We start from the raw sequence: 18,627 nt of genomic DNA on the forward strand, positions 1-18,627 counted from the left end.
ACTGAAATGCAGACAATTGGTTCCACACCCCAAAAATAATGATTTTTTTTTAATTCTGAACATGTAAAATTAATAAAACAAAGATTTAGAAATAGCTGAATGTCATATTTCTGTACATTATATTCCACATGCTGATTGCTTTACTGTACAGTAAGTGCATAAGCCTGATAACACAGCAGCAATTTGTAGATACAGGATTGAACTGCAGATCCTCATAATGGAGAGGATGGGAAACACAAGGGCTGACAGACTGTAGGGAATATGAAGGAATCAGCAGGGCATATGTGGGCACACATGCATCTCTCTCTGTCCGGGGGGAGAGGGGGCTGGGTTACAGCTATGAAGACATTACCTCCACAGTCCGGTCCCCTGATGTAAACCCCAGCCTGAAGTGGATCTGCTATGATTTGGAAGTTGAGAGACTTCCTGTGTCAGAGTACAGGGCTGTAGACCCCACTATGCAGACCATGCCCCTCCCCCGCTCCGCCTCCCACCGAGTACAGGGAGCTCTTAAACCAAAGCAATGCTCTTAAACAAAGTCATAATTTTGAAAAACTGTGAGCTCTTCTTGCAAAACGCTCTTAATCCAAGTTACTCTTAAACCAAGGTAACTGTATATACTAGAATCCCCCCCCCCTTTTCCCCATTTCCGCACTGATTCAGCGCATAATTTCCGCTTGTATTACGCGCTGAACAGAAAATCAGAGCCCCATTGGTTTGTATAGGCTCCCGCTAGCGGAAGAATGAACATGTTCATTCTTCTGGCGGACAGCAGATTAGCCGCGGAACGTTCAGTGCGGAAATTCCACTGTGTGAACTGCAGAGCAGAATATCCATTCAACACAATGGAAATGAGCTTTGCACCTATTTTAACGGCTGAAATTTTAGCGCAGAAATTCAGCTGCTTTTGCTCAGTGTGAACTAGCCCTAATGCATTCTATTGCAAGCTACAAGTAAAATAAGCTCTGTAAAGAAAAAAAATCTCTATATCACAGTCAGTTTTAGGCTACACTTGACAGAAAATTATTTGCATATTTGTCCATTTCTATACAGCTTCCTCTTCCGCGATCAAATACTAACATTTTTAGAGAACACAAAACTGCTTTTATTATCCTGTGCCAAGTATCAATTCTTTCAAGCTGTAACTCACTCTCCGTCCATCCCTATCTATGATGGATTGACAGTCAGCTGGAAGCTGCACCACAAGCAATGTCAGGGATGACAGTGGAGCAGGGAGGTATTACAGCTTGCCACAATTCAGGAGCTTATGAAAGCCACTTACTTTGCACAGGAGAATAAAAGCATATTTATATATTCTGGAACCACAGACTTATATATGAAAGGTAAAATGTGTCTCCTTGACCTAACAGCTATCTAACAGTGTCAGCAGTTCAGAAGTTCAAAATGTGAATTGCAGCTGGCAGATTACCTTAAAGTTTGTTGTTGGTTTTTTTTTTTTAATGACAAAAGAAAGTCCAAGTACCAGAAATCTTTTAGTAAGAAGACCGTAAACCTGGCCCATTTAGGCTACTACTTGAAGAGAACCAAATCACAACATTTTTATTACCATCCCGACTATAGGATCCACTCATATGTAAAAATATTTTCCTTCATGTTTTGTCCTCAAATGTTTTCTTCTGTCTTCCACTATTTTTGCAAGAGTTGGTGTAAAACAGTCATTTTACAGTATTCTTTGCGGTGGCTTCCATGAGCTTTTGCCCGTCATTCCGTCAATACTCAGTAATATTGCGCTATCCAGCACAAGATCGCTGTGTATCACTAAGTGTTTTATAAAAGTTGTATAAAAAAAACCTGATTAAAAATAAATTATCCCAGTGTCTTAAATGCAAAAGTGTGTGTGTTTAAAAAGATATAGGCTGCCTTTGCCCAGGGCTGTAACATTGCCTGACTTTACAGCAACGGGACAGAGTATTCGATACAAACCATACACTAAGGGAAACATACTTCTAAATTAAAGACACCTAAAATTAGGTGACTAGTTCTCTTTAAATGGCTATTTGAGTAGTCAGTAGGCAAGAATACATTTGTCCTGCGGCAGCCTCAGCATGCCCTTGTGATCTCTGCTGTTTGTCTGGATTTTCATGGACCAGACCTGTGGAGAACAGCTGGATAACCTAAGTTTATTGAGGCGGCAGAGAAACATGATGCCAGAAGAATAGACTGCATTTTCAGTGTGACTAGTTTACGTTTTTTGGGACCCCATCCTAGAATACAGATTCAGAAGATGACGGAACACATACCTCATCGAACAAAGAAGAGTTGTCGGGGACATTATCAATCAGCACCTTGGACTCTGTAGCTGGCTGAGGGATAACAACATTTGTCACTTTTCTTCTTTTTTCCTCTGGCTCCCCATCTGTACTATCACTGCTAAAAGTGAAAACGAGAGAGACAATTAAGAAGTGGTAGTCAGCAGGTTCATATCTAGCTAGGCTCCAACGGGTTGGTCAGATTAAAGGGGTACTCCTAACTCCCAATATTATCCCCTATCCACAACTAGAGAAAATGAATTAAGTACTGGCTGTGAATGTGTGCTGTGCTCTGATTACTTAAGGGTAAATTTTCCACCACACTTAGGATCTGTGAGCAATGGGGCACCTATCAGCTAGTTCCCCCCCCCCATTCTTTGGATATGGTATCACTTAAAAAGTTGATATAACACCTTTGAAATTAAAAGAAAAAAAAAAAAAATTATATGGAGTTAAGACTTCCCGTCACGTACCTCTTTTCATTGGTGTCCGCAACATCCCTGGATCTCTGCTTGGAAATCAGCTTTGCCATTCGTTTTGCTTTGTTCTTCTGCCTGTTACTCATTCCTGGGAGAAATTCTGTGTCTATAAACTCTGCTGCCTGAAGGGTCTGTATAAGAGAAAAATATATAACTATATTAAGTTACATGCGCATATACAGGAATATATTCTCAGGGTATGTTCACACTAAGACAGGCGGGATTCCGCCTGTTTTACTCAGTGTCCCATAGCCTATGGGAGAGCGCCAGCTCCTCCGCAGCCCCGCTCTCTGCTCAAAGAAGGGATGTGTCACTTTGAGCGGAGAGCGGCGGCTGCAGAGGAGCACGTGCTTTCCCATTGAGATGCTATGACACACTGAGGAAGACGTAATTACGCCTATTTTACTCAGAACATACCCTTAATGTCAAAAGCGACAAAAGGTTTACCCACAGGTTTAGTTACTAGCGTGTTAGCCGGCAAGTAGTCCAAATCTTCGTCATTAAATAGCTCTTCAGTATTCATGCCTATGGCAGCTCCCATGTCAAGGCCCAGTTTTCTCTGTAACAGTTTCCTTTGCCGAGCTATCCTTTCCTTAGGGTCCACATCACCTAGAAGATAAAAGGAAAGGGGTGCTAGTTTATATTTTGTGGCATAGTAATAAACTTGTACAGCAGCAAGGCTAGAGTTCACAGCAGTAAACGTTTAGGTGTATCCACTTCCTTGCTCTATGGCTTACCAGCCACCCATTAGAAAGAAATGTTCACTGAATAGAAGAGTAGTAAATAATTCCTTTATTATTCTGCGGTCTCAATATGCTGAAGGCTGCAGTCTCTGGGGGTGGCTGTACTCCCATTACGCAGTAGGGATAGTATCGTCATGCCATACATGCTAAAGGAGGGAACACCCTTTCCCCCCCCCCCCCCCCACTTGCCACTAAGGCATCACATTTCATTTTCTCAACTACAGACATGCAACAGCAAAATGTTATAGTAGAGAAGCTATCCAGAGTATGAACGCTACAGGAGAATATATAAAGTGCATGGCTTGTTCAGTGCTTTCTCAGCAGTCTTACGCAGTGAAGCCATGACACATCCGTCGCCTTACTGAAGAATGCAGAGGAGTAGCAGATGACATGCAAAGAGCAGTCACTGGAACCAATGTCAAAACATTAGCAGCTACTCCGAGCTGTCATGTGGAAAAGCTACAGCTACCACAGCAACATCAAGGACAAGACAGCTGCTTACAGCAACTCCCAAAAGGATTGGGATATTATATGTTTATGTCAATTTCATCATGTCAGACACCTCAGAAGACCATTTGTCCCCTTAGCGCATTAAAGTGTCTTGTCAGATCCTGCTGTAACATGGAAGTCTTAGGATTTATGTACCTTCTTACACATGCTGCAGTATGGATTTACCCTTCACACAATGGCCACTTCACATTAAATATTTGAGGGGTATGATTCTAGGTTAAATAAAGAAAATCGGCAACACGAAGACATACCCAGCTTGTCGTCTTGCACTTCAAACTCGACACCGGCGGAGCCCAGGAGTGAAGCGCCATGTTTTAATAACTTTGATATATCAAATCTTTCAAAGCTCAGCTTGTCTGGCGCAGAAGACTCATCATTGGAACACACTGACCCGGCTTCTAGAAATGGATTCATAAGAACACACTACCCATCAGCTTTTTTTTGTACATATAAGCGCATTTAGATTTACAGGAATGGGAGGAAATGTCTAAAAGATAGTGTGCTGTATCCTTTTATTCAGGCCTATATGCAATAGCTATAATGTCACATTCAATTTTCCTTAAAAATGGTTGTGTGAACAGCAGAGGACAGTGTCATGAATATCCCTTTCGGTATGGGAGGGGGCAGGTGTATGTACCGATGGAGGGGGATTAAACTACACCTGCATGCGATGCGGTGACATAATGCAGCTAAAGAACATGATGATCAGGACTTACATCTGCCCCCTTCTATCTTGCAAAGTATACTTCCAAGACACGGACAAGTAGTTAGCACCAGGGAGCAGAAGGCTTGAGCCGCCATCTTCTCTGCACAACCTCTTTGAATGGAATATGTTAATAACCCATACCTTTCTTTATTCTAGCTGTTGGGCTCCAGTCTGGTACATTTTTTACAATAGCTTCAACAGCTTGCCCAGCTGCTATACGGGTATCCCAGTTTGGACTCCTCAGGTATATCAAGACCTGAAATGGATCAACGTTGATATAAAAACCGGCACATGCATTAACAACCATTTTACTGCACAAGAAAATCTAAGGAAGGGTCTGACCTTATTTAACAGGTTGTTGAGCTCATGGGGATGCAGTTTGACGACTTCTCCGAGCTGCTGCGCTGCTGCTTTTCTTGTTACTGGGGTTGTTCCAGTGTCCAGTAATATAAAGAGCCGGTCTAACCTAAAAGGACAAAAGCAAAATTCATTAGTCATAGTGAGAAATAAAGGATGTGCTCCAGTCTCTCTGCAGTTGTCAGGGCATGCTGGGAGTTGTAGTTTTGCTGGAGAGTCACAGGATGTGGATCATTTGTTTTAAAGGGATAAGTTGGTGTTTTGGTTAATAAAAATACCATGAAAGTATATCATATCTTCAAAAATTAGCTCCCCGCCATGTCAGTCACTAAAGTATTACAGGACAGTCATTTTTCCCCCCTTTCTTGCATCTGTTCCTATTTTATGGCAAGAGATACGCACAAGTGCTCTCATAATAAAACTGTCAGGATCGGGATGATTTTTCCCTTTGCACGTACACTATGTTCTAAGAGAAAAAAACCTTTAAAAAGAAAAGCGGGGCGAAGCATAAATGGTGCAAATGTTTACTTTTCAGAAATGAACAAACAAAGGGCGGCCCGCTGCCAGGTATCCGGCTATGGGTGACGTAGGCGCTCGTATCCCGCGGAAAATTTACTTTCAGAAACACAAAAGGGAACTTACATAATAACTGCTTCAAGCTACACGGTAAACATTGGCACATTGAATATATGAAGTCATAAAACAGGACCTTCACGGAAACGCGTAGGCACAAAAAAAATAATGAAATAAAGTAACCAGTGCCAAGCATTCGTGAAGTGGGACGAAAGGGATTTTTATTTTTTTTCGAGGAAAGAGTCAAAGATGTACAAGCCATAAATTTTCCTACCAAGAATTATGGGAAGAAAAGATATGCAAAGTAGTCCCCTATCGCCTTGAAATAAGGAGTTAGAAAGCTACTTTGTATATGTTTTCTTCCAAGAACTCCCCGTGAAGCCCAAGTGGCCTACAGGTCTTCACTAGAAATTAGCACAACTTGAGCATGCTGGGGTCCGCCTATACCCAATCATTCGGCATTTATTACTGGTGACTGAAGTTGGATGCAGCCCTAGGGTGGCCTGGAAAACATTAATACAGCCTAAGGCTATGTTCACACTATGTAAAAGTATGGCAGTTGTTGCCATCAGCAACAACGGACGTACTTTGTGCGGAGGGGAACATAGCTTATTGTTATGCGATCCCGGCCGGAGTGTATACACATAGTATAGGCTGGGGCCGGGATACCGTGCGGCGCCGCAAAGAACTGACATGTCAGTTTTCTGCGGCCGTAGGAAACCCTGTCAGTTCACACAATGAAGCGAGCGGCTCCGGCCGCTTGCTTCCTTGTGTCCTATGGAGAGTTCTGATGCAGGCGCGTGCTGATGCGCCGGGGCATAAAGATCATCCGATCTGTGCAGACAGGCCGTTCCGTGACCCGGCCGGGGTCACGAAACGGCTGGTCGTTCATGTTGTGTGAACATAGCCTAAGGCTCCATCAGTGTTCTAGGCAGCCGTAACCCCCTATTAGACGGAGCGACAAAAGGGAGCAAGCGAGCGCCAACCTGTCAGGTCAGCGCTTGCTTACTCCTCATTCCCCGCTCGCTGCCAGCACTATTACGGTATGTTCACACTGAGCAATGATGGCGGGATCTCTCAGCTTCAGAATCCCGCCGTGCTCAGTGTCCCGCTGTGAGTGAATGAGAGGGTGCGCGCCGCTTTGCTGCCGCCACTCGGAGTGACATGGCTGCGGAGGAGCGCACGCTCTCCCATAGGTGGGCTACGGGAAACGGACAGGGGGAATTCCGCTTGTTTTACTCAGTGTAAACATACCCTTACATAGGTCGGCAGTAAGCGGGTGCAGGTGCAAGGGGCGGGGGGCAAGAAGCTGCCCCGGTGATTGCTACATTGTCCGGAGAGCCTATAGGAGATAGCAGCGGTCTGCTGCCGCCACTCCTATTACACAGAGCAACGGCAGAATATCGCTGCTATCCTCATCATGTAGGTTTCAACATGTTGAAAGGCAACAATCAGCCAACATTGTGCACGTCAGCTGAACGTTGTCTTCTACTATACAAGACGATTATTGGCCGTAACGGACGATATTGGGTGAATATGGCCGATTCGCTTTGTGTAATAAGGCCTTTAGGGCTGCATTCAACTTTTTCAGCCATCGGTGATAAAAGTTGAACAACCGGGTTTAGAAAGACCCCAGCATGCTCAGGTTGTGCTTATCTCTAGTCCTCAAATCTTTAGGACCCACTCCTAAAGGAGAATTGGTATTCCTTTAGTCCCAGCAGGACAATAGGCCTTCCATAAGCCAGCTAACACCCTGCTCTGTACTGACTAGATACAACAGCTGTCTGCAGATGGGTATTCTTGCCTTTTGGATAGATTTTTGCATATATCGACTTGAAGATTAAGCCACCTATTTAAGTGCCCACTGAGGTAAGATGAACAGTGCCAAGTGCTGAGCCCACAGACTGAAAGCATATGATTTAGGGTAAGTTCACATTAGGCATGGGCCACGTAGTCACTATATACATTAGCATATCTGCAGAGTATACGGCAACCTAACTAAGCCACGTGCACATATGTTGGCCCGCCATTCCACCTCTGAAGATACAGAAAAGGTAGAGCAACAATATACGCTAACACAATATTTCGTGTTAACTAACATTTATTCTACTTTGCTTTAAGTCTACTTTATTGAGGGAGCTCTATGCAGTTCCAGCAGATTCCTCCTATACCAGGTAGTGTCACCATCCAATGCATTAGATGCAAGTGCAGTGCACCCCAACTATAGACTCCAAGACATTCAGCCCTCTAACGCTACATAGCAATAAGGATCGGGTGTGCATTCATCTCCTGCAGGCACACTCACTCATAAAGCAGGGATTACATAAACTCACAAACCAAAAACTCAAATCACAGGCATTTCAATACAAAGTACATTTACTGGACCACTGGTTACATGCATTATCTATATTACACTGGTAAACAGCCACGTATGATTATTTGGGATCCATATACACCGTTCATGGGCTGCACATTTTTTTTTATTTAAAATCCATGAATTAGCTTACATCTATATATGCAGAACGCAATGTTAACGTATAGAGAAGTGCTCGGCCAGATGCACGATACATACGGTTACTAGTCACAGTGGTTCTTTAGCAGAATTGTCCAGCAATATGGAAAACACTGCTCTGATACACTACTACATAATACAATCAGAAGCCAGAGGTTTTTCCCAGTCCTGTATAGTCACACTAACAGCATTGTCAGCAGTTTCCATTCCATACGTCTGCATGAGGGTCAATAAAAATATTACGGTATGTGCTGCAGAGACAACGCATCCAGATGTATGGAATAGAGAGATTTTATTCAGAATACAGCTATATTAGGCCAGTGTAAACCCATCCCCGCAGTGCCATCCAGCAGCCATAATAATCATTTTTATTTATATCGCGCCAACAGATTCCGTAGCACTTTACAAAGAGACTAAAATAATATCCATTTAAAGGATAAGGCCATAAGGAGTCAATGCGGCATCTATTACCCACAGACTATTGTACGTATCAGGAGACTGATGGTTATGATTGGACAATCCTACTGGTGTGGAGAATACTGAAGGCAGGAGTACATCCACTACATGTAGGGGGCAAGCTCATTACAAACAGTAAATTAAACAGGGTTTTATTCTGAACACCAACTACACCGGTTCCACAACAGCTCAGCAGTACAGATCTGCCAAATGTGTACAACAAACCTTCAGCCAGACTATGAGATGCCACCAATGTTTACCTGGCAATAAAAGCTCTCAGAACATCCCTCCACCCTGCATTATGGCTTCCTCACTTTGTTCAATGCTAAATGTATAATCTACAGACAGCATCCTTACCAAACCACTTATAGACACTTAGAAGTCTTCTCTACAGCCTTAGTGTGTGAAGGGACCTAAGCTGCAGCTGGTGTACAAGGAGGGGGGGGGGGGGGGGGGGGGGATGAGAGAATTGATTACAAGTATGAACTTAGGTCTCCCCGTGCCTGTAGTGAGCAGCAGGGCTGGTCCAGGGATCCCCACCGGGCTGTGGGATCTCGAGCAGACACATAGCGACCTGGCTGATGGATTGGCAGCACAACTCTGGGGAAAATACCTTCTGGCGGGGGGGGGGGGTCCTGCCGCTCACTGCGAGCACGAGGAGAGGTAAGTACTTGAAATCAATTTCCCCCTTGCAAGAATTTAAAATCTGCTGGACATCCCCATTGATTCTCAAAAGTCCCATTAATAGGATAAAGTTGATTACTCAATTGCTAAAAGGTTTTTCTGAAGAAATGAACAGCATGGCCACGGACAGGATATACAGATATGTATCTTAACCTAAAGGGAATGTACCATCAGGCCCGGGCTGAAGTACTGGAGGCCGGCCGACCCACCCCCAGTACGAGGAAACCCCCGCCCCTCTATGATACGGCTCCATTGATTCTAATGGAGCTGTGTCAGAGGGGCGGGGGTTTCCTCCCACTGGGGGTGGGTCGGCCGGCCTCCAGTGCTTCAGCCGGGGCCTGATAGTACATTGCCTTTAAAGGGGTTATCCAGCGCTACAAAACATGGCCACTTTTCCCCCTCTCTTGTCTCCAGATTGGGTGGGGTTTGGAACTCAGTTCCATTGACGTAAATGGAGCTTAATTGCAAACCGCACCTGAACTGGAGACGAGAGGGGGGAAAGTGGACATGTTTTTGTAGCGCTGGATAACCCCTTTAAAAATTTACTAAGGAGAGGAGAACGTAAAGAAAAAAAAACCCTTATTGGTGTCACAAACTGTTCATGTCCAATAGAAGTCACATACAGGCTGAGCCAACACACATGTTTGCTGTACAAAGAGGTCACAGATATAGCTAACTTGCCCTCCAGCCCTGTGCCAGCCAGGAAATGGCCGATTCTCAGAACTCCTCCTGACGGCACAGATTACTCTTCCTTCTGAAAGTTGTTTTCATGTTCTTACTAGTGGGAGCTGCTCCGACTGCTGCAAAGAGTTATAAGGGCGAAGGACAAAAGAACTAGACCATTAGCTACAGACCATGCATTAGAGGTAGGTCCTCCAATCAAAATGCATATAATTCACCCAACTCTTTTATAATATATCATGTGTGTGTATATATATATATTACACATTGCAATGTGTCAACTGTTGTTGTGGTGGGAATCTACTCCTAACCTTGTTGTCAAGGATAGCCCACACAGACTAAGGGCCCTATTACACCAACAGATCTGACAGATTTTTTTTTTAGGCCAAAGCCCGGAATGGATTTGAAAAGGAGGCAGAATCTCAGTCTTTCCTTTATTACCTGTCCCCTGTTTATAGTCCATTCCTGGCTTTGGCTCAAAAAAAATCTGTCAGATAATTGTTGGTGTAATAGGGCCCTAAAGGATCTTATTACACCGAGTGATTTTTAATAATTTACGACTAACGATAAACGATCGCAAACGAGATTGTTTATCGTTAACCTGAAAATCGGTCACCATATTACATAGAATGATAATCGTTACTATGATAGTTTACTTCTGATCCCAGCAAAACAATGAACAATGTGCAATTACAATGAACGATTAGTGAAAAAAATGCTAAATCTGAGCGAACAAATGTGGAATTACAGCGAACGATCAACGACATGCAAACGATTTTTCGATCGTTGCCTGCAATTACACAGAACAATTAGTTTAAATTCAAACAATTTAACGATTTTTCGCACGATAATCAGCCCATGTAATAGGGCCCTAAGGGTGGTATTACATGGAACAATCGTTAGAAAAAGCGTTTAGATTTGAACAAAAATCGTTTAGTGTAATAGACAACGATTAAACGACCAACGAGAAATTGTTGGAAAGTAATTTTGACAGCTATAATAATTCACATCCCAAACTGCTGACACTGGTAAATAGATGTTGAGGCAAAAGACACGTGGGATTTTTCGTATACCTGTCAGCAAGCCGAAATCCTAGGTTGTGAAAGGCTGAGCTTCCAGCTGACTATAAGAGTGTACCCACCAAGTCAAATAACATGACAGGTCAGACATATCAAACGTTATCACAGCAAAGTCTAACTACTGAGACCCACTGGGATCAGGAGATACAGCCGTGGAGAGGATGCAGCACCTTCACCAGGCAGACCACTGCCTTTAGAGCAGAGTGGTGGCCGGTAACCTAGACGACTTGCAATCGGAGGGAAAAAGGAGCACATCAAGAGGAGGAGGAGGAGGAGGAGGAGGAGGAGGAGGAGGAGGAAAGTTTGCTAAATGAACATATAGCCAAGATCTAAAATTGCAGGTCAGGCGCATGTTGAAGCAAACCAATAGTTATTGTGAACCTAGACTAGACAGTCTTCAGATTCATTGATCAGCTGGACACACTGATAGAACAAGGGCATGCTTAGCAGCTCTGGGCCGGCCACGTCCGGCTGCTTTCCGATACTGATGCCGTTACACTTGCAGTTAATCGTGCATTATTATTTAAAGATCATGATTTTTTGGCTACAATTTGACAAAGTGATCTTCTGTCCTGTACATGAAGCTCTGACTTTTGCAGCTTCTTCTCAATATGCAGAGACTGGCAAAACACTGGCAGACAAATGAGACCAAGGAAACAGTAGACCAACATGCCCACCAACTCAGCACCTCTGGTCAGTCACCCCTACCGCCCCCACACCAGCAATCATTCCCCTCTGGAGTACTTAATTTGAAAGAAAGAAGAAAAAAAAAAAAAAAAAAGGTTGAATAATGCCCCCCAGATAGAAGAGTGCTGCAAAACACAGCATGCAGTTATGTCTCCAGCAGATATGTAATGAGTACAGAAGTAGTCTTAGTTACTGGGCCAGCAGAGAGCATAGAAGAGCCTCCCTATCTACCCCATAAAAGGCTCTCAGAGGATACTTTGGGGTAGTGTACGTTTTGAAGACTGAACCAAAGCCATTCTGCCCATCGGACAGCAAGTGCATGACTGGACTGAGAAGCTGGCCATTCTGACTAAGCTGTTAGGAGCAATGGTCACGTCAAACTGGACCTGCAGTGGTGTCATGAAGGAGAATCCTGGACTACTACAGACTGGAAGCATACTGTCTTCAGCAATGAATCTAGGTTCTGTATGGCATCCGATCAGCGTCTGGTTAGACTAGGGAGGCTTTGTGGTGATCGTTTTAGTCCTGCATCTGCTGAGAAGCACCACACTGCCTCAGCTGCTAGGAATCCATTGCAGTTTATGGGAGGCCAACCTACGTGTCTGCAGGATCTACAGGCCCAGCTGTAACATCTGCAGGCAAAATGTGCCATGCAGAATCCGTCTGAATGTCTTCATGCTCAACAGGTTACTGTAGCCTTTATAAGTCTCCTCTCATTCACATTGTGGTCACTTAAATTTTATCCACACCACACAATTTAAAACAGGTCTGTAGTAGAAGCTTCAGAAATGGATAAGAAACATTTCCCTGAAACTGTATGACATCTATAAGCAGGAACCTCATCACGTTGGCCTCAAAGTTGTCACAATCTGTAACTCAACACATCTGGCCAGTTTATAGAGTAATACTCAATGGCCCAGACGTTCACAGTCCACGAGCAAGGAGATTGTTCTCTTAGCCCACAGCAGCCAGTCTGCTTTCATTTCTCAGATTGCTCTGGTAAATAAACCGAAGCTTTTAGTGTTTTTTCTTATGTACACAGTTGTATTGTATAATTTCCTACAGCTCAGCATATACTATATGAAGCCATCTTGGTCTGCCAGACTGGTTGAGCGGACCGGACACGTCACATCCCAGGTCCCCATTCAGACCTAGAAATGGCCAGGGAACGGAGAACAGCGGACACCAGTGCTGGAGCAGTGGAGGGAAGCGCAGGGGTTTTTTTTTGTTATCACCCACCCCTCCCCAGCAGTTTTAAAAAAATATCCCTGCCCGGAATTCTCCTTTGATGCTCCTTTGGAGCGTCGGACTCACCATTCATTCTCTATGGGCACCGGACTCAGGAGCGCGCGCGCCAGGCCTCCAGCGGCGGGTCGGAAGCCTATCACCCCTGCACGGGGGGGGGGGGGGGGGGGGGGCCCTGACAGGTTCCCTTTAACAGTGGTAGACTAGCAAAGGATTATAGCCAGTGTGATCCCGGGGCTTTAACAAAAGCCATCATACTGTAATAGAAGTGCCCTGTATGGAGGTCCACAGACTACAGCAGAATGATGAGCCAAAGACGTCCCCACCCATGGATGTTAAGACACATGGCGTTACCTAAGTGACATCTCCGCAGTCAGTGATTGGTTTAGTAATGGTGCGTTTACACAGATTTGGCAGATTTTTGAAGCTAAAGCCAGCAATGGATTTGAAAAGAGGAGAAATCTCAGTCTTTCCTTAGGGCCCTATTCCACGGGCCAATCAATAATGTAAACGAGACTGGGACTATTGCACGGCCCGATGATTGTTTAGTGAGGGCTCCATGGAAATCGTTACCGATGTCCTTGCAGCATACATTACCTAGCAGGGCTTCTCCTCCGCTCAGTCTTCCCCCCGGTCCCGCTCGCAGCATCAACTCAGGAGCGGCCTGACTGAGCTGTCAGACTGCTCAGCCAATCACTGGCCGCGGCGGTACCGGCCTGTGATTGGCTGAGCGGTCTGACAGCTCAGTCAGGCCGCACCGAAGCTGCTGCTGCGCACGGGACCGGGGTGAAGACTTGAGCGGAGGAGAAGCCCTGCTAGGTAATGTATGCTGCTTGGATCGTCAGTCGCCCGCTGCGCATCGCTATTCTATGCAGCAATGCGCAGTGGGTGACTGTTTATTTAGGCCCAAACCTAAAATCATCGATCAGCTGATGACACGATCGGCTGATCGTTTTCTCTATTCCACCGAGCGATAATCAGCCGAATCGGGCCGATTCGGACGATTATCGCTCCGTGGAATAGGCCCCTTAATGACCCGTTCTCTGTTTATAGTCTGCTTCTGGCTTTGACTTCAAAAATCTCTCAGTGTAAACACCCCATAAGCAGGTCCCACTCAGGTAACTTGCCCCAGACGCAGGGAGACGAGCAGTGGGGGACTGGAGGGACACCAGACAGGACACTACTTCATGAAGAGCTGCCCACAGCAACACATCAGACCCTGGTTTTCTTCTATTCACTGCAGGTAAGATGATGAAGGAATTGGCCTGTCTGTCATTTCTCCATGATGATGTGTTGTCACCGCAGTGTCCTGCTCATGTGGACATCACTGTGGCCCCCAATAAGTGTCCTCTAGGTGATGTGACCCAGCACTGGGGTCAGCCATGATACCTGGGAACCCCATACTATATAGAGGTAAATTTTAAAGTGTTTATGAGAAACTCCCTTATATTCCAAAATGGACCCCTCCCCCAACCACAAAGAAAAAAAAAAAAAATATATATATATTTATATATATAAGATAGATTCTTCTCCTAGTACAAAGTTTCCAACTGCTGCAAAACTACAACTCCCATCATGCCCTGAAAAGCCTGATCCTTTTCCTCGGTGTGAACAAACCCTTACAGCCTAACGTTTCTGGACTACAGAGCCACTAGTGTGTACAGCCAGGTCCTTACATGTTCTGTCTCCACCACAGTCACAGATAAGACCCCCACTCACTGTAATATTCTGCCTGGTAAAATGCTGGAAACATGCCTTTAATGGGGTCAGTCAGGTGCTGCTGGTGTCTGGCACGGCCATTTTTACGATGGAGCAGATGTGAACCTCGCCTCCCTGAGGGAAATAAAACCTTTACATTGTGCATATAATAACTACATCAGCTCAACAGGGAGGATCCCAGCAAACAGCTCCTCCTCTGTCAGCCTCCTTGGGCCATCAGGATGATATGAGAGCAGTTTTGATGTGATCCACTACCTTGTGATGACCCCCCCCACCCATGCTTTGACTTTGGTTGGCTGTGTGACCCGACAATGGTGACCAACACTGCAACGTCCCATTCATTGTCAATGTGGTCACACTGACAGGTGACGCAAATCAACAGGACAGTCACCTAGATGTCTTGATGCAGGTCCTACTTGGCCAGAAATTATCTTAACCCCTTAGCAACCCATGACGTATCTGATACGTCATGGTGCCGTGGGGGGTGTTCAGAGCGGGGTCCCGCCGGGACCCCGCTCTGAACGGCGCTGATCCCGGCTAACATGTGCAGCCGGGCAGTGCCTCTGTTAGCCGGCGCGGGTCCCGTTGCCGCGCCGGCTAATTAAGCACTTCAATGCAGCTGTCAAACCTGACAGCTGCATTGAAGTGCTTTATGCACACTATCCCTGGTGTCTAGTGGGTCGGATCTCCCCCCCGCGATGCGATCGCGGGGGGGAGATCCGTTCTTCTGCCCGTGCCGGGCCTCAGCGTCGGAATGACGCTGATCCCGGCTCGGCAATAGATTGCTATGGCCTGCAGCAGGTTATATATCATAGTAATCGTAACGACTCTAGGTGAAAAAATGCAAGCGCTGTTGACTTTTAAACTTAAAATGGAATAAGCAAAAGCGCAAAAACGAAAATTGGCTTTGACCTTAAGGGGTTAAAGGGATATCCAGCAAAAATCTGCATGTTTGACAAGATGTAGGGTTATATAATCTGTGACAGATCTAACTTCCAGGTGTCTAGGAAAGCTTTGGCTGTCCAGGCATGATGGGAGTTGTAGTTTTGCAACAGCTGGAGCACTAATTTTGCCTAACCCTGCTTTAGGAAGCTATAATGGTCACTCAGCTTTCCCAGAAACCAGATCTGCCGCATTTAGATCAGCTACCACCACATCACAGTGTCTTGCCTATAAAGACTATAGGAAAGCTGGATCATGTCATAGTCACTCTACTCTCCTACACACCTGATGGGCAGATCTGTCAGGTCTATGGAGACTACAGTAAAGAAGAGAACGCTAATGATCACCCTGCTTTTACAGGCACCTGATCAGCCACATCTCCAGGCATGATGGGAGTTGTAGTTTTGCAACAGCTGGAGAACCAAGGTTCCCTATCCTGGTCTTATAGTATCAGGAGCATAGGAAAGCTGGGTGACACCCCACACACATATATAGATAGATAAATAGCCTCTAGTATTAAAGATTTTTCTGTTATTGTAAGGCTATGTACACATATGGTGGAAGTGCTGCGGTTTCTGACTTATTCAAAAAAAATCCGCACCATATCTGCATCAGAGGTCTGTGTGAACACACCCTGAGGGGGGCTGCGGCTTATAAGAGTCCGGTCCAGGGGCCCGGCATTGTGTGGAGCCCGGCGTGGCCTGTCCCCTCCCCGGCCGGGGGAATACGCACCTGGACACGGCCATGACGGCCCGGAGCGCCGCTCCCCGTACACACACTCAGGCTCCGCAGCGCTACCGGATGAGGGGGCCGTCCCGGGCAGGAGCGGAGGGCCGGGGATACAGCCGCGGCCTAGAGTCTCTCCTCAGCCTCGCCTCAGCCTCCGGGACGGCGGCTGCGTCTACTGCATGGCCGCCCACCTCCAGAGCCGCCACACCCAGTCGCCTCTAATACTCGTCACCCCGCTCACTAGGTCGCTGTTCACTCCTCAGGGCCACAGCGGAAGCGGCTTTGTCGGTTAAACCGAATTAAAGACGTTATTTTATCGTGGCAGCGGAGAAGCCAGATGCCTGGCTTTATATGAGGAGCCATCTTGTATTTATTCCTTCCACCATGGTAGCCGCGGTCTGATTGGTTACATGGCCAGCGAGCGACCAATCAGAGACGTCGTTACGGGGAGGTTTTCGCTGCGGATTGACAGGGATTCCACGATTAGGCTGGCGTCGCGAGGGGTGGGCGGGGCCTGGCGGGGGTGTGGCCACCAGGGGTGGGGGAGAGAGAGAGGAAGGAGAGGAGGATGAGGCAGCAGCAGCAGCAGGCTGAGGCGATGACATGCAGTGGAGGGCATGAGGGGAAATGACAAGATTAAAGGATGAAAAGAACACAGTGCACACAATCCCACGGGAAACAGGGCAATAAATTATTCATTATTAATCTGTGCCACGGTGCACTGCATTCAGCCACATCAGCTCATGCCCCTTTACCCTCTTGGACTACTATATAATACATTGGTGACTTCCATCTTGGAAGATTATTTTATGCATAAAAAAAAAGTTATCAATACTAGGCAATGACCTTTTGTTGCAAAACTACAACTCCCAGCATGCCCTGACAGCCGAAGGCTGTCAGGGCATGCTGGGAGTTGTAGTTTTGCAACAAGAAGAGAGCCACACTGCTTTATGGGGCGCAGAGGCGATCACTCTATGGGTTGCTAAGAGCAGTGGTGTTGCTAGGTATAGCGGTCGCTATGGTGGCAGAAAAATCCCCCCTGGTCCATCTAGTCTTCCCTTTAAGTATTTCCCTTCTTATTATCTTAGGATAGATATATGCTTATCCCAGGCAGGTTTACATTCACTGGAAGTTTGTTCCAAGTATCTACTACTCTTTCAGTAAAGTAATATTTTCTCACGTTGCTTCTGATCTTTCCCCCAGATAACCTCTCACTGTGTCTTCTTGTTCTTTGGTTCAGTTTTTTTTTTCTAAAAACACTTCCCTCCTGAACCTTATTTAGTCCTGTAACATACTTAAAGGATTCGATCGTGTTATATATACAGCCCAGCATACCATTATATATACAGCCCGGCATACCATTATATATACAGCCCAGCATACCATTATATATACAGCCCAGCATGCCATTATATATATACAGCCCGGCATACCATTATATATACAGACCAGCATACCATTATATATATACAGCCCAGCATACCATTACATATACAGCCCGGCATACCATTATATATACAGCCCAGCATACCATTATATATACAGACCAGCATACCATTATATATATACAGCCCAGCATACCATTATATATATACAGCCCAGCATACCATTATATATACAGCCCAACATACCATTATACATATACAGTCCAGCATATCATTATATATATACAGCCCAGTATACCATTATATATACAGCCCAGCATACCATTATATATACAGCCCAGCATGCCATTATATATATACAGCCCGGCATACCATTATATATACAGCCCAGCATACCATTATATATACAGCCCGGCATACCATTATATATATATACAGCCAAGCATACCATTATACATATACAGTCCAGCATATCATTATATATATACAGCCCAGTATACCATTATATATATACACAGCCCAGCATATCATATATATATACAGCCCAGCATACCATTATATATACAGCCCAGCATACCATTATATATACAGCCCAGCATACCATTATATATATACAGCCCGGCATACCATTATATATATACAGCCCAGCATACCATTACATATACAGCCCGGCATACCATTATATATACAGCCCAGCATACCATTATATATACAGCCCAGCATACCATTATATATACAGACCAGCATACCATTATATATATACAGCCCAGCATACCATTATATATATACAGCCCAGCATACCATTATATATACAGCCCAACATACCATTATATATATACAGCCCAGCATACCATTATATATATACAGCCC

At 45.3% G+C, this 18,627-nt stretch overlaps 1 protein-coding gene across 2 annotated transcripts in view; it reads right to left on the reverse strand.

The window, feature by feature from the left end:
• The window catches only part of BTAF1 (B-TFIID TATA-box binding protein associated factor 1), a 43,480-nt gene extending 26,710 nt beyond the window's left edge, over positions 1 to 16,770 (reverse strand). The window contains exons 1-7 of one of the 2 annotated variants that reach the window (XM_069980118.1): positions 16,376 to 16,770; positions 5,051 to 5,174; positions 4,850 to 4,964; positions 4,254 to 4,400; positions 3,201 to 3,358; positions 2,744 to 2,880; positions 2,262 to 2,388 (exon numbers count right to left, since the gene is read on the reverse strand). In XM_069980118.1, the coding sequence (XP_069836219.1) occupies positions 2,262 to 2,388; positions 2,744 to 2,880; positions 3,201 to 3,358; positions 4,254 to 4,400; positions 4,850 to 4,964; positions 5,051 to 5,174; positions 16,376 to 16,389 (822 nt within the window). In that variant the 5' untranslated portion in view covers positions 16,390 to 16,770. Of the gene's footprint in view, positions 1 to 2,261; positions 2,392 to 2,743; positions 2,881 to 3,200; positions 3,359 to 4,253; positions 4,401 to 4,849; positions 4,965 to 5,050; positions 5,175 to 16,375 lie in introns of both variants that reach the window. The other variant, XM_069980117.1, reaches the window with a different exon arrangement.
• Positions 16,771 to 18,627: the final 1,857 nt, after the last annotated feature.

Source organism: Dendropsophus ebraccatus, chromosome 8 (assembly GCF_027789765.1).
Source record: "Dendropsophus ebraccatus isolate aDenEbr1 chromosome 8, aDenEbr1.pat, whole genome shotgun sequence".
Lineage (NCBI taxonomy): Eukaryota > Metazoa > Chordata > Amphibia > Anura > Hylidae > Dendropsophus > Dendropsophus ebraccatus.